Below are 20645 nucleotides of genomic sequence, written 5' to 3' on the forward strand. Positions count from 1 at the left end.
TGAGCACATGAATTGGTTGGTGGAAATGCTCAGCCAGAAATGCAGAGGGGAGGCAAAAGTGGGGGTGGGAAGGTAGGAGGGAGGGTCCCTTCCTGGGGGAGCCATTTGTCTCAGGCACCCCACAAGTGGCCACCCCCAGCTTTACCCACTGGCGCTGACTGTCCCCACTTGGGGTGGGCTCAGCCTGTTGTGCCCTGCGTCTCCCCCAGGAGATGGCTTCTGACAAGGGATGGTGACAAACTGTGCCGTCTCACGTTGCTGCAGCAGAATCAGCTGTGCCGTACCTGCCTGCGGCCCCATCGCTCCCACTGTGCAGAACCTGCAAACCTCTGCAGCGTGATGCTGGGGAAATCAGTGGGATGAGGGTGAGGCCTCTTCAGTCCAGGTGCAGGAGCGAGGTGTGGGCTAATGGAAAGGATAGATTGCCATCTGTGAGATAGATAGCTGTCTGAGGGATTTGCAAACCCCTCCTCACCTAAAGCGCCAATCCACGGAATTAAAAAGGGACAGCTCTTTACTTTGAAGTCTGACACTTCTTGCCAGTATCTAGCAGATACTTCTCATTGTGTGAAATCACTCAGTAAACATTCCTGCGAGGTCTGAGGAGAAGGAGGAAAGAGACGTTCCTCTTTTCTTGAGAGTGTTTCTAGCAGTGTTATTTCCTCACGGGATGCAGCCTGAGCTGCTGCTCCTTTGCTTGCCAATTCATTTGCGGTTCTGTTACTTTTTGGCTGGATGAAATTTTTCCTGGTGTGCGTGGAGACTACATGGAGGTGGTGGCACGGGACTGCTCTCCGTAGCCACGCTGCCTGGCATTTCCATCAGCAAGTGTGCCTCGCCAAGTGGTGTATGGGGGATGCTCCTGCCCTTCGGCAGCTCTGTTTCTGCAGGTAAAGAGCTCTCTTCAATCATTCATAGTTTCAAGAGGACTTTAAAACTGTTCTTTCACCTTAGATAGGTACTGAAGTGATGGCTGCATGTCTGGAGACTGGGGATAAATGGCTGCATGCTCCGATGGGCTTTGCAGCCGGTGGAAATCCTGTTGAATGAAAGTGTGGTTAGCAGGAATCTCAGAATCAAAGCAGCTAAAAGCATTAGTCCGAGAGGGTTTCTTTTGCATGATGGGGAGTACTGAGGTGTGGTTTTAGACATCAGTGTGGAAGACAAAATGCAATTTTTGTGCTTTAAAATGTTTTAAAAGCAAAAGCTAGCTGTAATTTATTGTCCGGTACTTATCAAAGGGCCATAGCTTTTAAGGAATAATAAACCCTGTCTAGGGATTTATAATGCTGTCATATTTTAGAGATTAAAACCTGCCCTCTCTTCAGCGCATTTATTTTGCTAAATGATGTACGATAACCAAGTCTCGTGACAGTCAATTGGAATTCAGCCATTAGTTTCAGGAGATGTAGGGTATTTCCTGGTATACTTAACTTCATATGCGATTGTATCTCTTTTAGATACAGAAATGTCCAGATATTTATGGGGGTGCCTCTGTTGCTCCAGCACTGAACAGATTTTTAGCCTCAGACACAATCTACTTAGGTGGGTAGAAGAACAGAGACGCGCAGTCCTCTGTGGTCAGAAGTATCATTGCAGTAGTTCCATTCTACTGTATGCGCCCAGGGCAGCCTACGGCAGAAGTGCTGTGCCTGTATTTAGCACAATCGATTCCTCACTTTCTAGGTAATTTATGTAGGGCTAACTCAGTTCCGTGCAGCAGCAATAGTGTGTATTTAGATAGCGAGGGAAAAATACACAATCACATTCATTCTGCTAGCGTCTGGCTCAAATACCCATCGGTGCATAAGAGAGAGGAAATTACCCCAAGAAATGAAAAAAACCAGATTGCTTTACTGTCTAGGCAGCTTTTTTTTTTTCAGCCAAGACTAACAGAAATACCTCAAAATGAGGATGTTTTACCTCGGAATTTCTGTTCAAGGTTTATGGACTATTTATCTGAATATAATTGTCTTGTGTGTGTTTAATTCTGAATCTCCTATTTAATTTTGAATGGCCATGTACTTTTAACATTTACTTGTTCTTCTTTGGCCAGTAGGAACCCATACTACTGATAAAATATTTCTGACATTTGTTGAGTGAGATCATAGACCTCAAAGTGTTTTCCAAGGTTGAATCCAGATCATCACTCCCATCTTCTGGATGGGAAACCTATTTCATGGCAGGACGTGCACAACTGAATAATAGAGGAAGCTAGGTACAGAGATGGGGACAGAAACCCAGTCCCTGTGTTCCAGCTCAGTTTTCTCTTTGCTAGATCTAAGCACTTAGATGTAGCTATCTGCCTCAGAGTGAGTAGGATGGGAAAGGTTATTTTTGTATAGTCTGAGTCACTCATGCTAATTTATTTTTCATAATGTGGCTTTCTTGTGTGGGGCGCCCTGTACCTGCTTAATGTTGCACTGTTTTTTTGTTCCAGGAATCAAACCTATCATTAGCTTGCTGCCAAACAGGTGAATTTGTACTTTGCTATTGTACTTTTGCTGCTTCAATTCGCAGTTCCTAGAAAAAAAACCAAACAAACAACAAACTGAAATCTCAGGTAAAGGCATATGTACATCTACTTTTTGGCATCTTGTTCCATGCAGATAAATGATAGCTGTTGATTTTTCGAGTTGGAATTGCGAAGCTAATATGAATAGTCAAGTGAATGTGTGCAGAGCTGAGATTGCCAGCACACTTTGGTGATAAACTGGCTTCAGTTCAAACCAAGCTTCAAGGTTCACTCCTTCCCTTTTCTACACTCTTCATTCACACCAGCAAAACTGTCACCTGGCTTTTTCCTACTTACTGATTTAACTGAGTTGTATTTATAAGTTTGCTGGAATGGTTGCTGTCTCCCTTAATTAATTCTGTGGGATTAGTAGCTGCTGTTCAGGCACGTCCTGCAAGACCCAATGAAAGGTGTGGTGTAGGTCAAAAAAAGAAAAAAAGCTATTTGGGGTGTACTGGGGTGTCTGTGTGTCTTCTTGCCTGCGCGTTTGGTTGCTACGGTTAAGGTTTCCTGCTCTGTCCCCTTGCAGACTGTGACGCCATGGGGAACGCAGAGAGCCAGAGCGTGGAGCACGCCTTCTACGGAGACAAACACGCCGCCCTGGGCCGCAAGCACACCTCCCGCTCCCTTCGTCTCTCCAACAAAGCCTCTCGCCGGACGCGGCATGCTTCTTCAGGAAAAATTATCCACCGCAACTCAGAAGTGAGCACCCGCTCCAGCAGCACCCCCAGCATCCCCCAGTCCCTGGCGGAGAACGGCCTGGAGCCCTTTGCCCAGGAGGCCAACCTTGAGGACTTCGGTAGCCCCATCTGGGTGGACCGCGTGGACATGGGCCTGCGGCCTGTTTCCTACCACACGGACTCCTCTGTCACCCCCAGCGTGGACAGCAGCACCGTCCTCACCGCCGCCTCCGTGCAGAGCATGCCCGACTCGGAGGAGAGCAGGCTCTATGGGGACGAGCCGCCCTTCCTGGCGGAGGGCGATGGGAGGTCACATCGGTACGCGGCCAATGGCACGAACTTCATGGAGACAGCCAGCTTCAAGAAGAAGCGCTCCAAATCGGCCGACATCTGGCGTGAGGACAGCTTGGAGTTTTCGCTTTCTGACCTCAGCCAGGAGCATTTGACGAGCAACGAGGAAATCCTGGGCTTGGCCGAGGAGAAGGATGCTGAGGCCACCCGTGGGATGGAGGCCAGTGGCAGCCCGCAGACGCTAGTTGCCTGCCAACGGGCAAACTCTATGAGCGACTTGTATTCCCCCAAAACCCCGAGAGCTGCTGTCAATGGAGGTCCACGAAATGCCTTTGGAGGGTACTGCCGGAATTTAGTGTCTGACATCCCAGATCTCGGGAGCCATAAGATGGCATCGGTTACTGCTGAGGATCCGCCTTCCTACAGTAATTACAATACGCTGCCCTGTAGGAAATCCCACTGCCTTTCCGAAGGAGCCACCAACCCACAAATTAGCCATAGTAACAGCATGCAAGGCAGAAGGGCGAAAACTACTCAGGTAAGGCAGTTTTATTCTATGTAAAACAGAAGCTCGTGTGCATTTGCTAAGCTATGTCTGTAGATAAAGATATTCTAGGTTCTTCCAGACTCTGTTTTCCTTTAATACCCCCTTTTTAATGAGGGGTCTGTATCCAGTAGAAAGCTGAACTAATCGGTCTCCAGAGCTGGCTTGATCCCATCACTGCTCCCTTCGTTATCTGCATCTCTGGGCCTTTTCCACTCTTCAGTGCCTCTGGGAAAGATAAGTCTGCATTTGCCAGCTAAAGATTTTCCTGTGTGTTTTGCAGTGCTGACAGTGCCGTTTTTTGCAGGGTAGCTGCCAAAACCAATCACTCCGCTTGAGGGGCTCACGTGCATTGGTTGTGTCTCCCCTCTCTGCCCTCCCTGCCCCGTTGCCCTCCCCTGCCTGCACATGTGCAAGCACTCCTCGACTCTAGTGGCTGGAAGCAAAGAAGAAACCTGCAAGTGTTTTCCCTCCTCTCCATGGTAAACACTTGCTGGGCTGCAATTTCACTCTTTTAATTGCCCAGCATTCACATTTATGCAAAACATCACCTTGATCATCACCTAGTCCTGCAAGCTGCAGTGCTCACCTGCTGTAAACTGAAAAATTATGGGGGATGTAATGAGAAGATGCTGCTTCTAGCCAGGGAGGACATCATACCCTCATCCTTCATCTTTTAACAGGCAGCACAGAGCCAAGATGAGCTTTTCTATCTAGTGCCTCTCCCCACTTCTGAACACCAGTCCTGTGATCTTTGCTCTGACGGCTGCTGTTTGGTCTTTATTTTGTTTTGCCTTGCTTTTCTTCGCCATGTTCTGTCTGATCAGGTTACACATCGCTGCCTTGTGCTGCAAACAGCAATTCTGCATACAGTATGTTGCAGGTGGGATAAAGGAGCTACAAATCCTGCCCACCTGTACAAGCCACGTGTGGCACACGTGTTGTGGGCAGTTCATTCACCTGGCTTGCTGGACCTTCTCAGAGTGGTGGTCCAGCTGCCTAATGGAAGGTGCTGGCTGTGGCATTTTTTTGCATGCACTATTTTCTAGCTGTGGGCACAGTCTTTGGAAACATGGCTGGGGGGACACAGACAGAACCGTCTGACGGCGCAGGTCAGAGCTGTGCACGCTTCAGCGGCTCCCCTGATTTTATAGCATCGTTTCTAACTACATGTGCCATGCAGCATATGCACACCGTGTCGTGTGACCCAGAAAAGGAAAAAAGCGGCGCGCTGCATCAAGGTTGGAAGCCTTGGAAGCTGCCGCGCTGAGCTGCTGTCAGGACACCAGCGCTGGACATACCAGGCTAGGCAGCTGAGTCAGGCAGGATGCAGCTCCACCACGGAGGAGCTGCGGAGGGCTGCTGGAGGGCAAGAGGAGCCTGTGTCCCCCCCCATCAGCTGGCACTGACTTGGGCTGATGGAAAGGGGCTGCTGAGTGACTTCCTGTCTGTGCTTGATCTGTGGAGATAACGCTGCTTCTAAATATAAAAATGACATGTTAAAACAGATGCTGCGGCGTCCCACAACAGCAGCTTTGTACTTCAAAATCAGCTCTTTATTTTTGGAGGTGTTTTTACGGTGCAAGTGCAAAAAACGCTTTAGTGCTCCATCAAGGCAGTGCAGGATAAAAAGGAAGAGAACAACAACAAGAAAATAAAAGATGATATTTGGCAGCCTTGAACGTAACAGCTTTCATGGAGATTGTTAGGTGCAACTGCTGCCTCTAGCCCCCTTTCAAGCGTATTTAAGAAAAAGAGAACAGCGTCACTGGTGAAAAGCGAAGCATTTGTTTTTCTTCTTGCTGCCTATCTTGGCATTAAGAAGATTCCTCTGACGCACTTAGTGAAAGTCATGCATTTGCGTAGCATTTTGCAAAGCCTCAGCCATACCCAGAGGAATCACTTTGTGGGACTGGTTACACTAGGTACATCTCCTGAGTGTGGAGATGATGGCTCTGAGGAGTCTCAGCAGTGATTATTACCATGTACAAATTCAACAGAATTAAAGCTTTGGAAAGGTCAAAATTCCTTCCAAGCCTTTAATCCTAGCACCACACAGTAAGTATAAGATACTTGTCAGCAATGAAGACATGTTAACCCAAGCCTACCTTTAGCAAGCTTAGAGAAATTACTGTCATTATGTCTTTGACAGATAGAGTGAAAAGGAACACCAAATTTGCACACAAAGGACTAGTTCCTTGGTGAACCTTGATTAGGTGGCTTTGGATGGAGTGAGAGGAGAGAAGGTGCCAGTCTGTCTCTGCACCAGGTGCCCAGTCTGTCTCAGGACTTTACTCATCTTTACTTGACACCCCTGGTGTGAAGTTGAATGTGATGGTTACCCTACCTGAGATGGTGGACGCCGAGATGTAGAGCTGATGGCCTTACTGCTTTGCTGTTCGTGTGTTCCTCAGCGCTGCTTTGGTCTGTGCCAGCTGGTACTTGGACACAGTTTGGAGAATTTTGTTTCCCTCTGCCCTTCCAGGTCTGTCAACACTTTCTCAATGGGCTTCACACTCTTGATGACTACCTTGAGCATTGCCCTAGAGTCTGCTGTATGTGTCATCAGGCTGTAAAACATTCCATGCTATAAAAACAATTTAGTGGACTAGAGGCAAAACTTTCATGGTTTTTCCAGCCTTTTGAACTGCCCCCCCCCATCCCAACCTCACAAAATAATAGTTATATGTCTTAGGCGCACCACATAAAGGTGACCCAGGGCCAAGAATAATATGGTTTGGACACAATTTTCCTTGTTGGCCTCCAGGCCAGTGGCCTGTCATTGCCTCTGTGTTATTTAACAGTGCAGAAGTAGCTCCCCTGTTCAAAGTCACCTAAGTGAGCCTCACAGCCAGGAGTGAGGTTTCTGCCCAGATCACTGTTGCCCATCTGCAGAAGAATTTGGGTTTATATTTGCCAGTGGCTTTTTTTCAGTTTTTGGAAAGTTGTAGCTGGGGTATTTGCATGATTTTTTTAGTCTCACCTGCCCTGGTGCTAGAAGTGCTGGAAGGTCCTAATGGTCACTGGTAGATATCATCTTTTGGCTAGTCTAGTTCCTAAAGAGGTCCCTGGAAACAGAAGACATCAAGTGCAGGCTAAGTCTTGAGACCATAGCAATGGGCTTGTGCCCTTCTGTTTGATTCCTGAATCCAGCCACTGTTACATGCATGTTCAACTACATCTACATACATCATCATATTTCCCATGTGGGCTAAATTTATTAGAAGTTGTCAGCAGCTGTAATTTTTGTGATGTGTTGACCACTTGTACTGGAAAAGTGCATCCTTGAATGTATCACAGAAAGCAGGTGCCACTATCACAGCTGTACCTGTTTTGTTCTGATGCCTTATCCATGGGTTCTTTACAAGTACATGGTTTACGTGAAAGGAAAGAATAAAATCTCTCCTTTCCAAATTTAAACCTCAAATTGAACTGTGGGAGTCACTTTCCACTAATTGAGAGGGAGAGCTTTTTAATACTGGAGAGACAATTACTTTCAATATGCACAAGCGATTAATATTCACAGGGTGACTCTGGGGCACCCACGTAGCAGTTCTGTTTTTCGTAACATTTTAACATGAAGGGTTCAGATCTGCTGAAGTGAGACTTCCCGGAGAGCTCTGCTGGGATCCTGTTTGGCTTTTGGAGCTGATTTGATGTAGGTGGAAAAAGCTTAATTGGCTGACATTTTCACCCAGTTTTGCTTGAAGGGAGTCAAGCTCCGGTTTGATACAGCTTGTTCTGGCCGTGGGTTGTGAGATCCCCAGGATCCTACAACCTGCTTGTTGAGATCCAGATTTTCTGAAAGGGCCCTGTTGTGTCCTGCTTGTAGCCAAACATCTGCCTGCAGGAGACTCCCTCCTCCTCCTCCTCCTCCTCCTGGTTAATGTTCAGAGACAAATGTCACCTCATGCTCTCCGGCTCTTAAGTGTCCTAACTGAAATCTCAGAGGGGGGAATTAGGGAATTGAAACCTTGAGATGTGGTTCTGTGCCACCCACAAGCCCATCTTGCCACCACCTTATTCCCTGTTCCTCCTCTGTGGATAGTTTCTGGCTGCTCTTTTCTTTGGACCATCAAATGAGGGGATATAGCATGGACCGTAGGGCATGGACCTCTTTTGACATTTCAAAGGGCACTACAGAGGCAGTCATCTGAAGACATCCTGAATGTACAGAAGACTTTTTGGTCACATGGCAAAATCTGCTTGCTAGGCTGTGGTGCTGGCAGTTCGTCTGTCCATGGGTGTCTGCTGCAGATCACCGTGAGCCAGCCATGCCTGATGCTGCCATAGCCCTGCAGGTCTCACTCCTCCCCTCTGCTTTTTGTGATGGTTGAGGTGGTCATTACCATCAACACCAGAGACCTCCATGGGCTTCCAGTGCTGGGGTTTGCATTGTAGGGGAAGACATAAGGAGTAGTTCCTTGTAGATGTGAAGCTATGGGTGGACTGTCTTTCTAGGGAAGCGATGGTGTTTTACAAGCAGTATTTAGAGCATGGTGTGACTCCTGTGTGCATTAAAATCCAAGGTGACATGGTGGCCAAAGCATTTCTGCATGGTCGTCCACTCACATATGAGAAAGGTGGCTCATTCCTCTCCAAGCTTTATTGCCCAATTTGTGACTTCCTCCGGAAAACTCAGTTTCAGCATTGGTGTTACAATGGTGCAGTCCAGGTTTTTAACATAACTTTTGAGAAGGAGCATCAAGAAGATGTTCCTCAACTCTGCAGGGAAAGCAAAGGCTTTTTACAGCATCTTCACTCCAGCATTTGTTGTGAAACTGAGGAGGAGGAGAGTGAACAAGCTTCCTGCCCAACTGACTTGGAAACTGCTCCTCCTTCAGCGCCAGCGCCGGACTATGTCCTTGGCGCGCTAAATCCCCTTTTGTCTGATTTTCAAGTTTATTATTACTTTTAGGCCTCTGTAGGTAGCCTGAAGGAATTTGGGATCTCAAGCCTTAAAAAAAAAATTCTTATAAATAAATTTTGCAGAATATGCAGGGGATGAAACCAAGGTTTTTGTGGATCAGGACATACACAAAAAAGCCTAAAAATAGAATGTCTTTCCAGTCAATATTTTTTTTTAACATCTCAGGGGATTTTAAAACAGGTTATATTGTTTCATTATGCTCTGTAGGATGTCTAAACTCCAGAGAGCTGATGCTTGTTTTTAAGTTGCGTAAAACTTATTCACAAATGGTTTTGTGGTATAGAGGATATAGCCTCAAAATGTAACAGGACCACACTGGGTCAGTCACATGAAAGCACCATCCAGCCCAGTACCTTGTTCCTCACATACCAAGTGCTCAGGCAAAAGAAAGGAACAGGGAGAGTATGAGGTGAACTTGCCTTTAGGGCATTCTTCCCGATCCCAGAAAATTGGCAATTTGAGGCTTCCTGAGCGAGGAGTTCATCCAAGAATGCTGAGTTGACCTGTCCCCCATGAATTCTCTTTTCTGAAATCATTTTCTGCTTCTGGCTTCCACTGCATCCTGTTCACTCTCTACATTACACTTGTGACCTCCCAGCCTGTTCTTATAGCCCTCCTCGGTCATCACTTTTCCAGACAAGAGAATCATCAGCAGCTGAAGCTCTACCTCTATTAAAGTAATTGTGTACATCTCAGTTTGTAGTCTGGAAAACATAGCTATTTTCAGCCTAAAAATGATTCTTAATCATATTGATCCAGACCTTTAATCTTAGCTGTTTGACTCGAGATGGAATAGAGGAAAGACAAAGACAAAGTCATGTATCATTAAATTATAATTAATGACACATAGTTTAGTAAGTGCCTAAAAGTAATATGTTACTGCTTTCCAGCTGTAGAGCACATCTCACTGATTCAGGCCCCTGTTCACACAGTCCCGTAGTGCCTTTCAGACAGAGGCTGTTCCCAAGGTCTCGGATGTAGCCCAAGCTGTGCTCTAAATCTCCAAAACCTGGAGATTCTTGAGTTGAGTGGCTTGTCTGGGCTGACTCAAGGGGCTGAATCCCACTGGAGAGCCGGTAAGTTTGCTGAGCCTCCAGGCAAACAACCGCATTAAACCCAAACTTCTCTGTTTTCAGCTACTAGCCACAGTGCACCAAGTTAAAGGAAGGGGTGGAAATGAGCTCGGGGAGGAAGGGGTAACCACTCATTTTGGTGGCAGCCCAAGCTTGCAACACTGTGAACTGCTTGTGAATCCACATCTCAGTGGGTCTGAATGACCAGACCCATTTAATGCCTGGGCCAAATGGGCTGTTTATAGCCTGGCTGACTGGAAGCGGATTCAGGGGGAGCCTGGAGGAAAGCCTGAACAGAGGACTTGAGACCTGAGCTCACAGGGCTTCCCTCGTCTGCCACAAGGCTGCCCTTCCCCAGTGGATGAGATTAGGTCAGGTATTGCCCATTCAGGATATTCACAAAGCAAATAGTAGTCACTCCATTCAGAGCACACAACTCTACCCCAATATTGTCAGGGAAAGGAGCATGTGAAAATGTGTGTTTTGGTCTCTGCTGGCAAATATTTTGATACTCTTAAAAGATCTTAATTTGTTTTTCTTCCTTTGCTCTTGGTCTGAAGCCAATGGAAAGCAAATCAGCAGTCCTGATATCTGATCTAGCTCCATTCAGGCATATTTTTTTTAAACAGTAGGACTTTGTCATTTATACATCTCAAATGTTTGTACCATTGGCAATAATTGTATTCTCTGTAAAGCTATATATACTACATCTTCTTAGTTTCAAGTACTTTCCGCTTAAAAATCACAGACAGGTTGCCCCAGCTGCTTGTTTGCTGGACTGTGCTTACTTAGATGGATGCAATTTGCAGTAGTGATCCTTTCCAGTGAAGTGCTCAATTGAAACATTTCTTTTCAGAGAGCTTTAGTGTGTGATCCTGTGACTAGTTGTCATCCCAGATGGGAGATGTTTCCAAGTTAGGTGATCATTCAGGTGAACACCTCCCAGATAATATGTTTTGATTTCAAGCTGCTGTTGTAGCAGCTTTCCTCCTTCCCCACTTCCATCCCCTCTGTTATATTTCTCAGGAAGAACTGCCTCTTCTTGGCACCAAGTGAACAAAAAGTAACCGAACCCTGTATTTTACTTTGAGGATTTGGGCATGTTGCCATTTGTTTAACTTGAGCACGGTGAGGCTGCTTGCGTTAGTTTATGGTTAGCTCAGTCCCTCTAGAAACTTTCTTCATCTGGGTGGTCCATTGGGATGAAAGTAAGGTAAGTTTTGGCGGGTCCTCAGCATATCATTTGGGAACACAGAGATTAAACACTGCAGGGCCCAAGAACTGAGACTTCCTCCCACTGCTGGGAATGGAAAGTGGGCATCCACCCCAGATCTGCATGGTTGTCCATAGCTGTGTGCAGGGACCACACTGCAAGAGGCTTTTCTGGACTATGGGTTAATTCTCATTCATGGTATTATATCCTTTAGCACCCCTCAGACATTAGTACTAAAGCCAGGGAAAAGCGGGTGTGCTCAGGTCCCAAGGTGGTGCTTCATGCTGTTTCCTGCAAAGGGCCCTGTTGCCCTTTGTGCATTCTCTCACAGGCTTGGATTTCTCTCACATTAATAAAAAGCAAAATCAAAATATCCCACCCACTTCCCTTTACCCAATATTTTAGATTTTAGGGATGCAAAACTAGCTCTCTGAATATGAACAGGTTGCAAACTGTTGCTACAACCATCCTGAGTCAGTGAAAATCTGCACAGTAGCTTGACAAGAAGGGTAAAGCTGTCCCATGCATTTCCCTGCAGCTTTATGGGGACAGTTTCATTTTCAGCTTCTTTTAGTCTCATAGCTGACAAGTCCTCCAGGGCTGTACTTTCCTGACTACTGCAGGAGTCCCTGTGGGTCCATAATTTGCCTTTAAGGCATCTAAGCTAAGAAAACGAGGCTCCTTGGGGAAGCATGGTGGTCTACAGAGATGATCTTTCTGGAAGGGCCAAAATACTAGCTGGAAAATGTCTGTGCAGTGAGTGAACCAGAAATGTTCCCAACCCCTGTGTTAGAGACACCAAGCTAATGTGATAGCTCGATATGGAGTGAAGGAGCCATGTGTAATACTGAGATAACAGCCACATATATCAGTCAGAGTTGCCTGCAGAGGAAATGAGGTTGATGGGTACTTGATACATTGGTTTTTGCTACCTGCTTGTCCCAATGGAGCAAAGTCGATGCACATCTCCTTCCTACATTCGAGCATCTTCTGGGTGCCTGGCACCTTGTCTGTCTTTCCAAGATGCCAAATTATACTGTATAGCATTCACCAAGACAGGTTCACAGAGGAATTTTGGAACCCACATCCATTGAAATCCATGCCTTAAGACTTTCCCCGGGTCGATGCCCAGAAACCTGTGACTGTGATTCATCCTTTCATAAGAGTGAAGCTTGCTGCTAGCAGAAGTACCTGGAAATCTAGACTAGTACCACCATTTTTCTTGAGAGTAAATTTGATTTCAGAGAACCATGGCCAAAACCTAGTTGCTTGTTAAACCACTTCGAGCAGCTTTAACAACACATATAAGGTGTTTGATGGTTTTTGTTTTGTGTGATTTTGGTTTTTTGTTTGTTTGGTTGTTTGTTTTTTTTTGTTTTGTTTTGTTTTGTTTTTGTTGTTGTCATTGTTGTTTTTTATTATTATTTTTTATTTTAATTTTTTTATTTTGACTCTTTCAGACATCTGAAGAACTGTTGCACCAGTGCGGTGAGTGCACAGAAGTAGGAACCGAAGCTGCTTGTACATATCAGTAGCCGATCTCTTTGAATTCCCAGCAACTCAGTCTAGTATGCACATACAAATTGCAGTTGGCGTGTAACTGTGCCTCACTGGACTTGGGAGCACTCCTATGAGGTGTAAACAAGCCCCAGACAATCCAACAGAATACTACAGTTGGCCTGTGTTGGTTTGTAGTTGTTGGTTTGGTTGTCCAAAGCCTGCTGTCAATCCAGGGCATTCTGGCTCGTTTCATATAGTGCTGTCCTGTTGTACACAGTCCTGTAGGAATCTTCAAAACCTTCTTTCCTATCAACTCCAAGCATCTGCTTGAGGGGCTTTTTTCCTTGCTACGGTGGCAGATCTCCTTCGTGTCATTATTATATCTGACTTTACAGTGGACATGATTCAGTATAACAGTCTTCAAAACTGTAGTACTCCTGGTCAGAATGGGCAACTCCATAGTTGCTTTTGTGTTTCTTCATTGCAGGTTTAAAACCATTTCTCCCACTCTGGTTTCAAATGCAATATATGATTTATCTTTGCTTCTTGGAATGTTTTGATTCTTTTTGAGACAGTTAAATCTTCTAATGCATTCATTACCAGGTGTTCAGGTTACTCTGGAGAAAGGATTTCATTTTGATTTGGAGCAAGTCATACCTTAACAGACCACCTCGACCATCAAGAGATGGCAGAGTCAGTACTGAAAAGAAAGGGAAAACACTTATCAGGCCAATCTTTTTCTACACATGAGCTTCAAAGAGACACCAGGCACATAAAAGCATGCAAACTATCAGGCTGCTTACCCATCTATTTTAAATGTATTGTGTGGTGCTTGCCTAACTAGCAACCAGACAGGTTATGCACAATTTCAGGCTGATGCTGAATGTGAACACCTTATTGCTCTGTTGCTAAACAGGATGGGGAACAGAGGATTTGCATTCTCTTGGAGGGAGCCCCTTCCAAGAAAAATACCCCACTCATTTGTCTTTTACTAAAGAATACTTTTAATCTAATAGCTATTTTAGAAAGAAGTATTAACCACATAAGGAACCATTCATATTAGGGAAGTCAGAGTTTTCCTACTAAATGAGTCCCATGTGCCTAAAGTGCCCATGAATCACTGCTGTCAGTCAAGCAGGAGAAAGTGATTCACTAAGCCATTTTATTAGTGTCAGTAAACAGGGCTGTTGGTGGGAAGTTTGGTAAGCACATCATTATTGTAAGTGCTCTGATTGTGTCCAGTTGTGAGCCTGAGAGTTGGGCAAGGCTTATCCCATCTGGTGGTCTCTTGCTAGCAGAGGCCAGTACCAAATGTTTCAACATGGGGACAAAGACACTTGGAACACACCCCAAAACTTTTTCTGATCCTTGTGAGCTAAAAGTAGATGTTTTTTTCTAAAGCAAAAAGTTTTTTTCTGTATATCTTCTAAATCTAGCAAGAATTTTGTAACAAATGTGTCTATAGTGGACATACAGAGGTATGCGTACCATGTGAGTATGCAAAAGCTACAGGACCAAATACACTAGATTGATGTAGCTTGCATTACAGCTTTATTCCCCACTGGCTTGCTTTGCATGAAACCCAGTGTTCACATGAGGAAAGAACATATATTTAAGTGGGTTTTTGGTACTTTCACTAGTATTTTGCCCAATTGGTTCATCAGTTAAATTGTTGTCTGCATTCGGTGGGGCTGTGAGAATTCCATTTCATTACATCCTAGCGCTATCAGTGCTTTTGGGGCTGTCCCGGCCTGCAGCCTGCTTGCTGAGCCTCACTGCATTCTTGTTGGTAACAGCAGCACCGTTCAGTCTGTCTCTGGCTTCTCATTCCGTGGCTTATCTCTCTGGTGTCGGACATTCCACTTCCCCCCCCCCGCTCTTTTCCTCCATTTGGCCTCAAGTTGTGCCAGAGTACATTTAGATTGGATATTAGGAAAAAATTCTTCATGGAAAGGGTTGTCAGGCATTGGAACAGGCTGCCCAGGGAAGTGGTGGAGTCACCATCCCTGGAGGTGTTTAAAAGGCATTTAGACACTGTTCTTGTGGACATGGTTTAGTGCTAGAGTTAAGTGTGGTTGGACTTGATGATCTGGAGGCTTTCTTCAAACTGAAATGGTTCTGTGATTCTATGATTCATTACTGTCTGCTGAACCTCCTTTCGTAAATCCTGGCCTTTTAGAACCAATATGGTAGCACTGCCAGGGTAAGAACCAGTGCCACTTCTCTGTCCTCCTTAGCAGCAGCAGGGATCCCAGATCCCAGTGGGATCTGTGCCACTCCTCACTGCCTCCCCATCGAGGCACACGGTGCAGCATAGTCTGTTTAGTTCCCTTCTTCAGGCAGTGGGCTTTGTGTGACTTTCTCCTGCTTTCCACAGAGCAATCTTAAATCAAAGGGACAAAGCCCCCTGTTTATTCAGTTTGTTGTCTCTGTGGACTAAGACCTGTTGTATTTGCAAAATGCCAGGAACTGCTATTCCTACAACTTCCACCATCTCTCTGTCTTGGAGAAAATAGGCTTTATTTTCTTTGCCATGTGCTTTGTACTTAGTGTGACCAATTTAATGATTTCCACCTCCCTCTCGCTTTGCCTTCTTATCCTCCCAGCCCTGAAGCTAGGTAAACACCAGTGGGAAGGCTAAGTGTGGCAGCACAGATTTTAGTTCCAGTCTTGCATTTGCTTCCTGAGATGGTCTGTCTGGGCAAAAATATTCTTCTGTGTGGAGGCAGCTGTTTGCCAGCCTGAAAATACAAAACACAAGATCTCTGGCAAGGCACAAAATATCAGGTGCAGTGTCCTAAACGTTGCACAGAGCTGAATAAAACTTTTGGGTTTTTTAACCAGTGAAATAAAACAAAGCCCCTTGATGACAGCAATTACAAGTCCAGAGTAATGTGCTGGTGATTTATTATAATGTGTGTATAATGTCCCAAACCACGGGCTTCAGAAACATGCATTCTGCAGCCTTCAGCTGTCTCCCAGCTTCCACGATATGGCACATGCCATCGGCGTCTTGACAGAGAGCCGCAGGGATGCCGGGCTGGAGTCAGAGGGATGAGCAGTGAAGGCTGAGCCTCAGAGGAAGAGGACGTTGCTGTTGCCCATGGGGCTCTTTGAGAAACTGAGCAGGAAATGTGAATAACTTTAAATAGCTCTCATCGAGGTTATGCAATGTTCGCTTTGCGTCTGGGCAGTCGCCCCTGGTGGCCATGTCAGTGGGTACTTTGAAGCTGAATGCCAAAGCCAGAGGCCTGTGTATCCACATGGATCTCATCAGTGGGGAGCCATGCTGGTCATGGTGCTTAATTTTCAGCATCCTGATTTGAAAGTTTGTGGGAGTTTTTCTGTGCCCCTAGTGATGTGTTCATCGAGCTCTGCTTGTTAGTTGCTTGGCTTGGGTGTATTACCCCTTCAGCCTTGGCATGTTTCCGCTGAAGCACAATACTAAACCTCTGCACTTTCTGCTGAACTCTTAATTGAATGCCCTTCAGTGTACAGATTATAGCACTGTGAGACGGCCAGAGCAGATGCCGGTTACTTCTTGAGAGCTTTTCATACCCTCCGATGAGAACGAGCTGACATTGCAGCAGGAACTCAGAAGTCAGAGACCTGTGCAATGAAGGCTCTTAACCCTGCTAACCCCGAGACCGAGCTTCCCATACAGCAGACTTCCGAAAGTGCTCAACGTACTCAATGCTACGTTTCATAATTCATGAGTGTGAACAATATTAGCAGGCTGTAGGTTTTGAACCGTTCTGACCTTCGTGTGCTCAGACCCTCCTCCTACCAAAGGGCTTGCATCAGTTGGCAAGAAGTCTTTGATACGGGATATTTAAGAGAGGAAAAGGGAGGGCAGGGAGCAGAGGGTGATTAGGGGCAGGGCTGCAGCATTATGCTGAAAAGATCTTTTGACCCATCCAGTCTATCACTTGCATTGAGGTAAAGATTATAAAGATGAGTGCTACGGTTTTACCTCATGAGCGTATATAACATTCACTCACATTTTCAATCCTTTAATTTTTTCATAAATAGTTAGCCATTTTGCCTATGTATCAGTTATGGAGTATAATCCCCATTTATGGATGGGGAAACTGAGACAATTAATGCCGTGTCTAATCAAGGTTACACAATAAGGCTGCGTCACGCTGGGCATGAGGAACCTTGAGAGCCTACATTGCAGCGCTTGTGCTTGTACATCTCTGGGTGCGCTCCTGTTTTTGAAAACATACTCCATCTGCTAAAAAGCACCAAGAAAGTTTTGTGTGTATACTGGCTGGCAAAATTACAAATCTGATCTCCCTCAGGTTGGTGGTCTGTTCTAGTAGCTCTTTATTTTTTTTTAAATATGTAATTCTAGTTAAAGCACGAGATATGCTTCCTAAAAGTTATATCAGCTAAAATTTTGGAATTTGCCCTGTATTTTTTGTACTGCATGGATAAAATAATTACAAGACAGATTGTATATTTATTAAATCACTAACCTAAAATAAAAATCTCAAACCCTTAAGTAATTTCTGTTGCCACCATTATATAATGTTCACTGCAGAATCCAGATTTGTTTATGCTTCATGAGTGACACACTTTTTTGCTTTAAAACAAACATGGAGGAAGAAGGCCCCAGAAAACAAATGCAAACCCCGGTCATCCTACAGGAATGACTATCTCAGTGAACACAGGGATGCGGTTCGGTTCTTTGGTGCTCCGGTTTCACGACAACATAGCGGTGCCAGTGGAGACACAGCGTCTCAGGTGTGTGAGCATTGAGCAGCTCTGTGCCCGTCCTGGCTCCCTGACGCATTCGAGGGGTCTCGAATGGAGAGCTGTCATCAGAACTCACACCATTCAGCTTTTCGTGATGCAGCACAAAAACTGGTATGGGGCAGTGTTTTGTAAACACCGGTTTCTGAGCAGCAGCAGTTCCCCTGTCCAGAAATCCCTCCTTTCAGTGCTGGAAGAAATGGGGAGATAATTGGCTTCCAAAAAAACAAGTGTATTGGAGCAGCAGGAAAAAATGTGCGGTTGAGAAAACCGCTCTGCAGGGGTAGATGACTGCACTTACAGGAAGCCCGGCTCAGCTCATTCACATGTGGTGGGAGGAATGTTGGCCTGTCCAGAACAGCTTGTCTATCACTGTGTGTTGCATTAAATAACCAGACTGACTAGGATAACTGTGCTCACTGAGCGGGGAAGGAAGTGCTTATTCTTCCAGCTGGACTCCAAATCTCCCTTGAGAGGTAGTGTTTATAAAGAACGAGCCCATCCATTATGAATTAATGCCTTAAAAGTTAGTCAAATTCAGCAACACCCTCCCCTACCCCTCAGGTTTCCTCATCCAGCTCTTGCTCCACAGGAGGGAGGTTTCAAACAGAGCTCAGTGGAGGGTTTCTCGGTTTTTGCAGAGCTGCTCTTGGATGCATAGAAATCTGGTGCTTGAACCAACACCTAGCAGCTTGTTTTCTCTCAAAATAAATACTGCATTCTGCCACCTCTTCTCAGAATCCCCCTATTTTTTTAAACTTGTAAATCAAGCACCAGCTGCTCTTGCAGGAGAGGTAACGGCTGACATTCCTGTTGTTTTGGCCATATTTTTCACCTCTTTGCATCTTCTTGCTTGACCCCCTCATCTCCCGAATATTTAACATATTTTTATCTGCTGACAGGGTTTGGCCTTTATCTGTCTTCCTTCAAGAGCTGCCGCAGATGCCTTTGGTTAGCCATCTTTGGGCACTAGCCTTGTTGCAGGGGGCAAGCTGAGCCATTAAGCCTTCAAAACCTGAATTCGGTCGCGTTGTTTCCTGTCTTGCTCAAGCTGGCTGTATTCTTGTCTCTTCTTCAGCTGCAAGTTCCTGGGCACCAGGGAGGGTCTTCTGCTGTTGCAATATTTTGGCAGGGTCTGTCACCGTGGGATTTGGCAGAGGGTATCACATGGCCCATCGTTAGCATTTGTGATGTAGAAGTGACAGAAAACAATCTCAAATACATTCAGTGCTTAGGAGAAAAAAAAAAGGTACCCTTTTAGTTATATAATTTGCAAATTACAGTCTTGGGATGTCTAAAATCTATCTTCAGCTGTAGGTGTGAATGTACAATATCTATGTTTTCTTTTCAAAATGCGTAGGTTGATTGGTACTTTTCTTGAAACTGCCAGTTTTTGCGACCATATGTTCTCCTTTTGCAAAACCTTTAGCACTGTTAACTTAGCTTAATGTAAACAGATGATGCCGCGTCTTATATTCCAAAACATTAAGGCTGTAGAGGCACCACCTGAAATTGTTGTGTGTGTATGACCGGTCTTTCCTAAGCTGTACTGGAAGTTCTGCCTACCCCAGCTTTTCTTCCAGTTGTTTGTCTTCAGAAGAGGAAGAGATGGGGGATTTCCAATGTGAGGCAAAATGGAGGTGTGAAGAAATGTGGTGTCACCTGGATGTTTCGGGTTCTGTTGTTGTCTCCAGAAGGCCAAGCTTGGCCAGGCTCTTTATCTCACGCTGTGTCTCTCTTCCACCTAGGACGTCAACGCAGGCGAAGGGAGCGAATTCACCGACAGTGGGATCGAGGGAGCTGCCACCGACACCGACCTCCTTTCTAGACGCTCCAATGCGACCAACTCAAGTTACTCCCCGACGGCCAGTCGGGCTTTCATTGGCAGCGACAGCGGGAGCAGCTCGACGGGCGACGGGCTTCGCCAAGGGGTGTACGAGAACTTTCGCCGGGAGCTGGAGATGAGCACTGCCAACAGCGAGAACCTGGAGGAGGCCGGCTCTGCCCTCAGCGATGAGCAGAGCAGCGGCACCCTCAGCTCCCCGGGGCAGTCCGACATCCTCCTGACGGCCGCTCAGGGCACGGTACGGAAAGCCGGCGCTCTGGCAGTGAAAAACTTCCTGGTGCACAAAAAGAACAAGAAAGTGGAGTCAGCCACCCGCAGGAAGTGGAAGCATTACTGGGTTTCCTTGAAAGGTACAGAGCGAGCGTGCAAGGGTTTGTCCAGATGTGTGTCCATGGTGTGCTGCGGGCTGGGTACTGCTGCAGGTGAAGAAACCAATACCCTAGACTTAATAAAAGCTGCTGTGAACCTCAGTCTAATTAACCTCAAATGTGAGGAAGTACTCTTGATGATTTTCAGAGGAGGCTTTTATCTGATGGCTGTTGATGTGCTCACATCATGGTGTACATCAGACACATGACTGTGCTGCAGCAATGTGGGGTTCATACCCTGCTTGGAGTCCTGCTGGCATTATCTGGGGTGGCTTCTCTGAGCACTGGGTGTTTCCTTTAAACAGCATGTCTATGGCTTACTGACAAAATAAATACCTGTGTGTAGCCACAGGTATGCGGCAGTGGGAGTTTGCTAGAGATGCTGCTGGTAGCTGGCGTGCGTTCAAGCAGGGGCTCCATCTTTGTGTGCATTCCTCTTGTGCTTAGTGCCATTGGCCTCTCCTTTGGGATGTGCTTCAAAAGCAAAAACGCTCAGTGAGTTGCCACACGTTCGCGGCGTAGACAGGGAGATGTGGTCTGCACATCGAGGCTGGCTTGTGACGTGGGAGATGTTGGCTCTGTCCGTGTCACTCGCCTTGTGGTGGGCAGCCCTCGGCACCCAGCTGCCCTTTGGCCTCTGAATTTTTGCAGGTCCCACTAGGTGCATGCTCCATCCCCGTTCGGGGTCTGAGTGCTTATAAATGCACATAAATGTTAACAGAGCGGTGAAACTCACGAGCTGGCCTCCTTGAATGACCTCGAATTAATCTTCATGCAGTTGCATCAGCAGCAAAGCGGAAAGTGACGCTTGCAGGGTTTTGGGACTGGCCTTGCTCTCCTCCGCTGCAACCGGCCTCATCTGTGAGCCAGGGGAGGCAGAGCTGCATCTCCTGCTGTTGGTGGGTTTACCAAAAAGCTCAGAACAAT

General features: G+C 46.1%; 1 protein-coding gene across 3 annotated transcripts in view; it reads left to right on the forward strand.

The window, feature by feature from the left end:
• Positions 1-2944: 2944 nt before the first annotated feature.
• Positions 2945-20645, forward strand: part of TIAM1 (TIAM Rac1 associated GEF 1) — a gene marked incomplete at its 3' end in the record, with an annotated part of 83305 nt that continues 65604 nt past the window's right edge. For all 3 annotated transcript variants that reach the window (XM_080350058.1, XM_080350059.1, XM_080350060.1), the window contains exons 1-2: positions 2945-4024; positions 19253-19700. In XM_080350058.1, the coding sequence (XP_080206184.1) occupies positions 3056-4024; positions 19253-19700 (1417 nt within the window). In that variant the 5' untranslated portion in view covers positions 2945-3055. The remainder of the gene's footprint in view (positions 4025-19252; positions 19701-20645) is intronic.

This window comes from Nesoenas mayeri, assembly GCF_963082525.1.
Source record: "Nesoenas mayeri genome assembly, chromosome: 1".
Lineage (NCBI taxonomy): Eukaryota > Metazoa > Chordata > Aves > Columbiformes > Columbidae > Nesoenas > Nesoenas mayeri.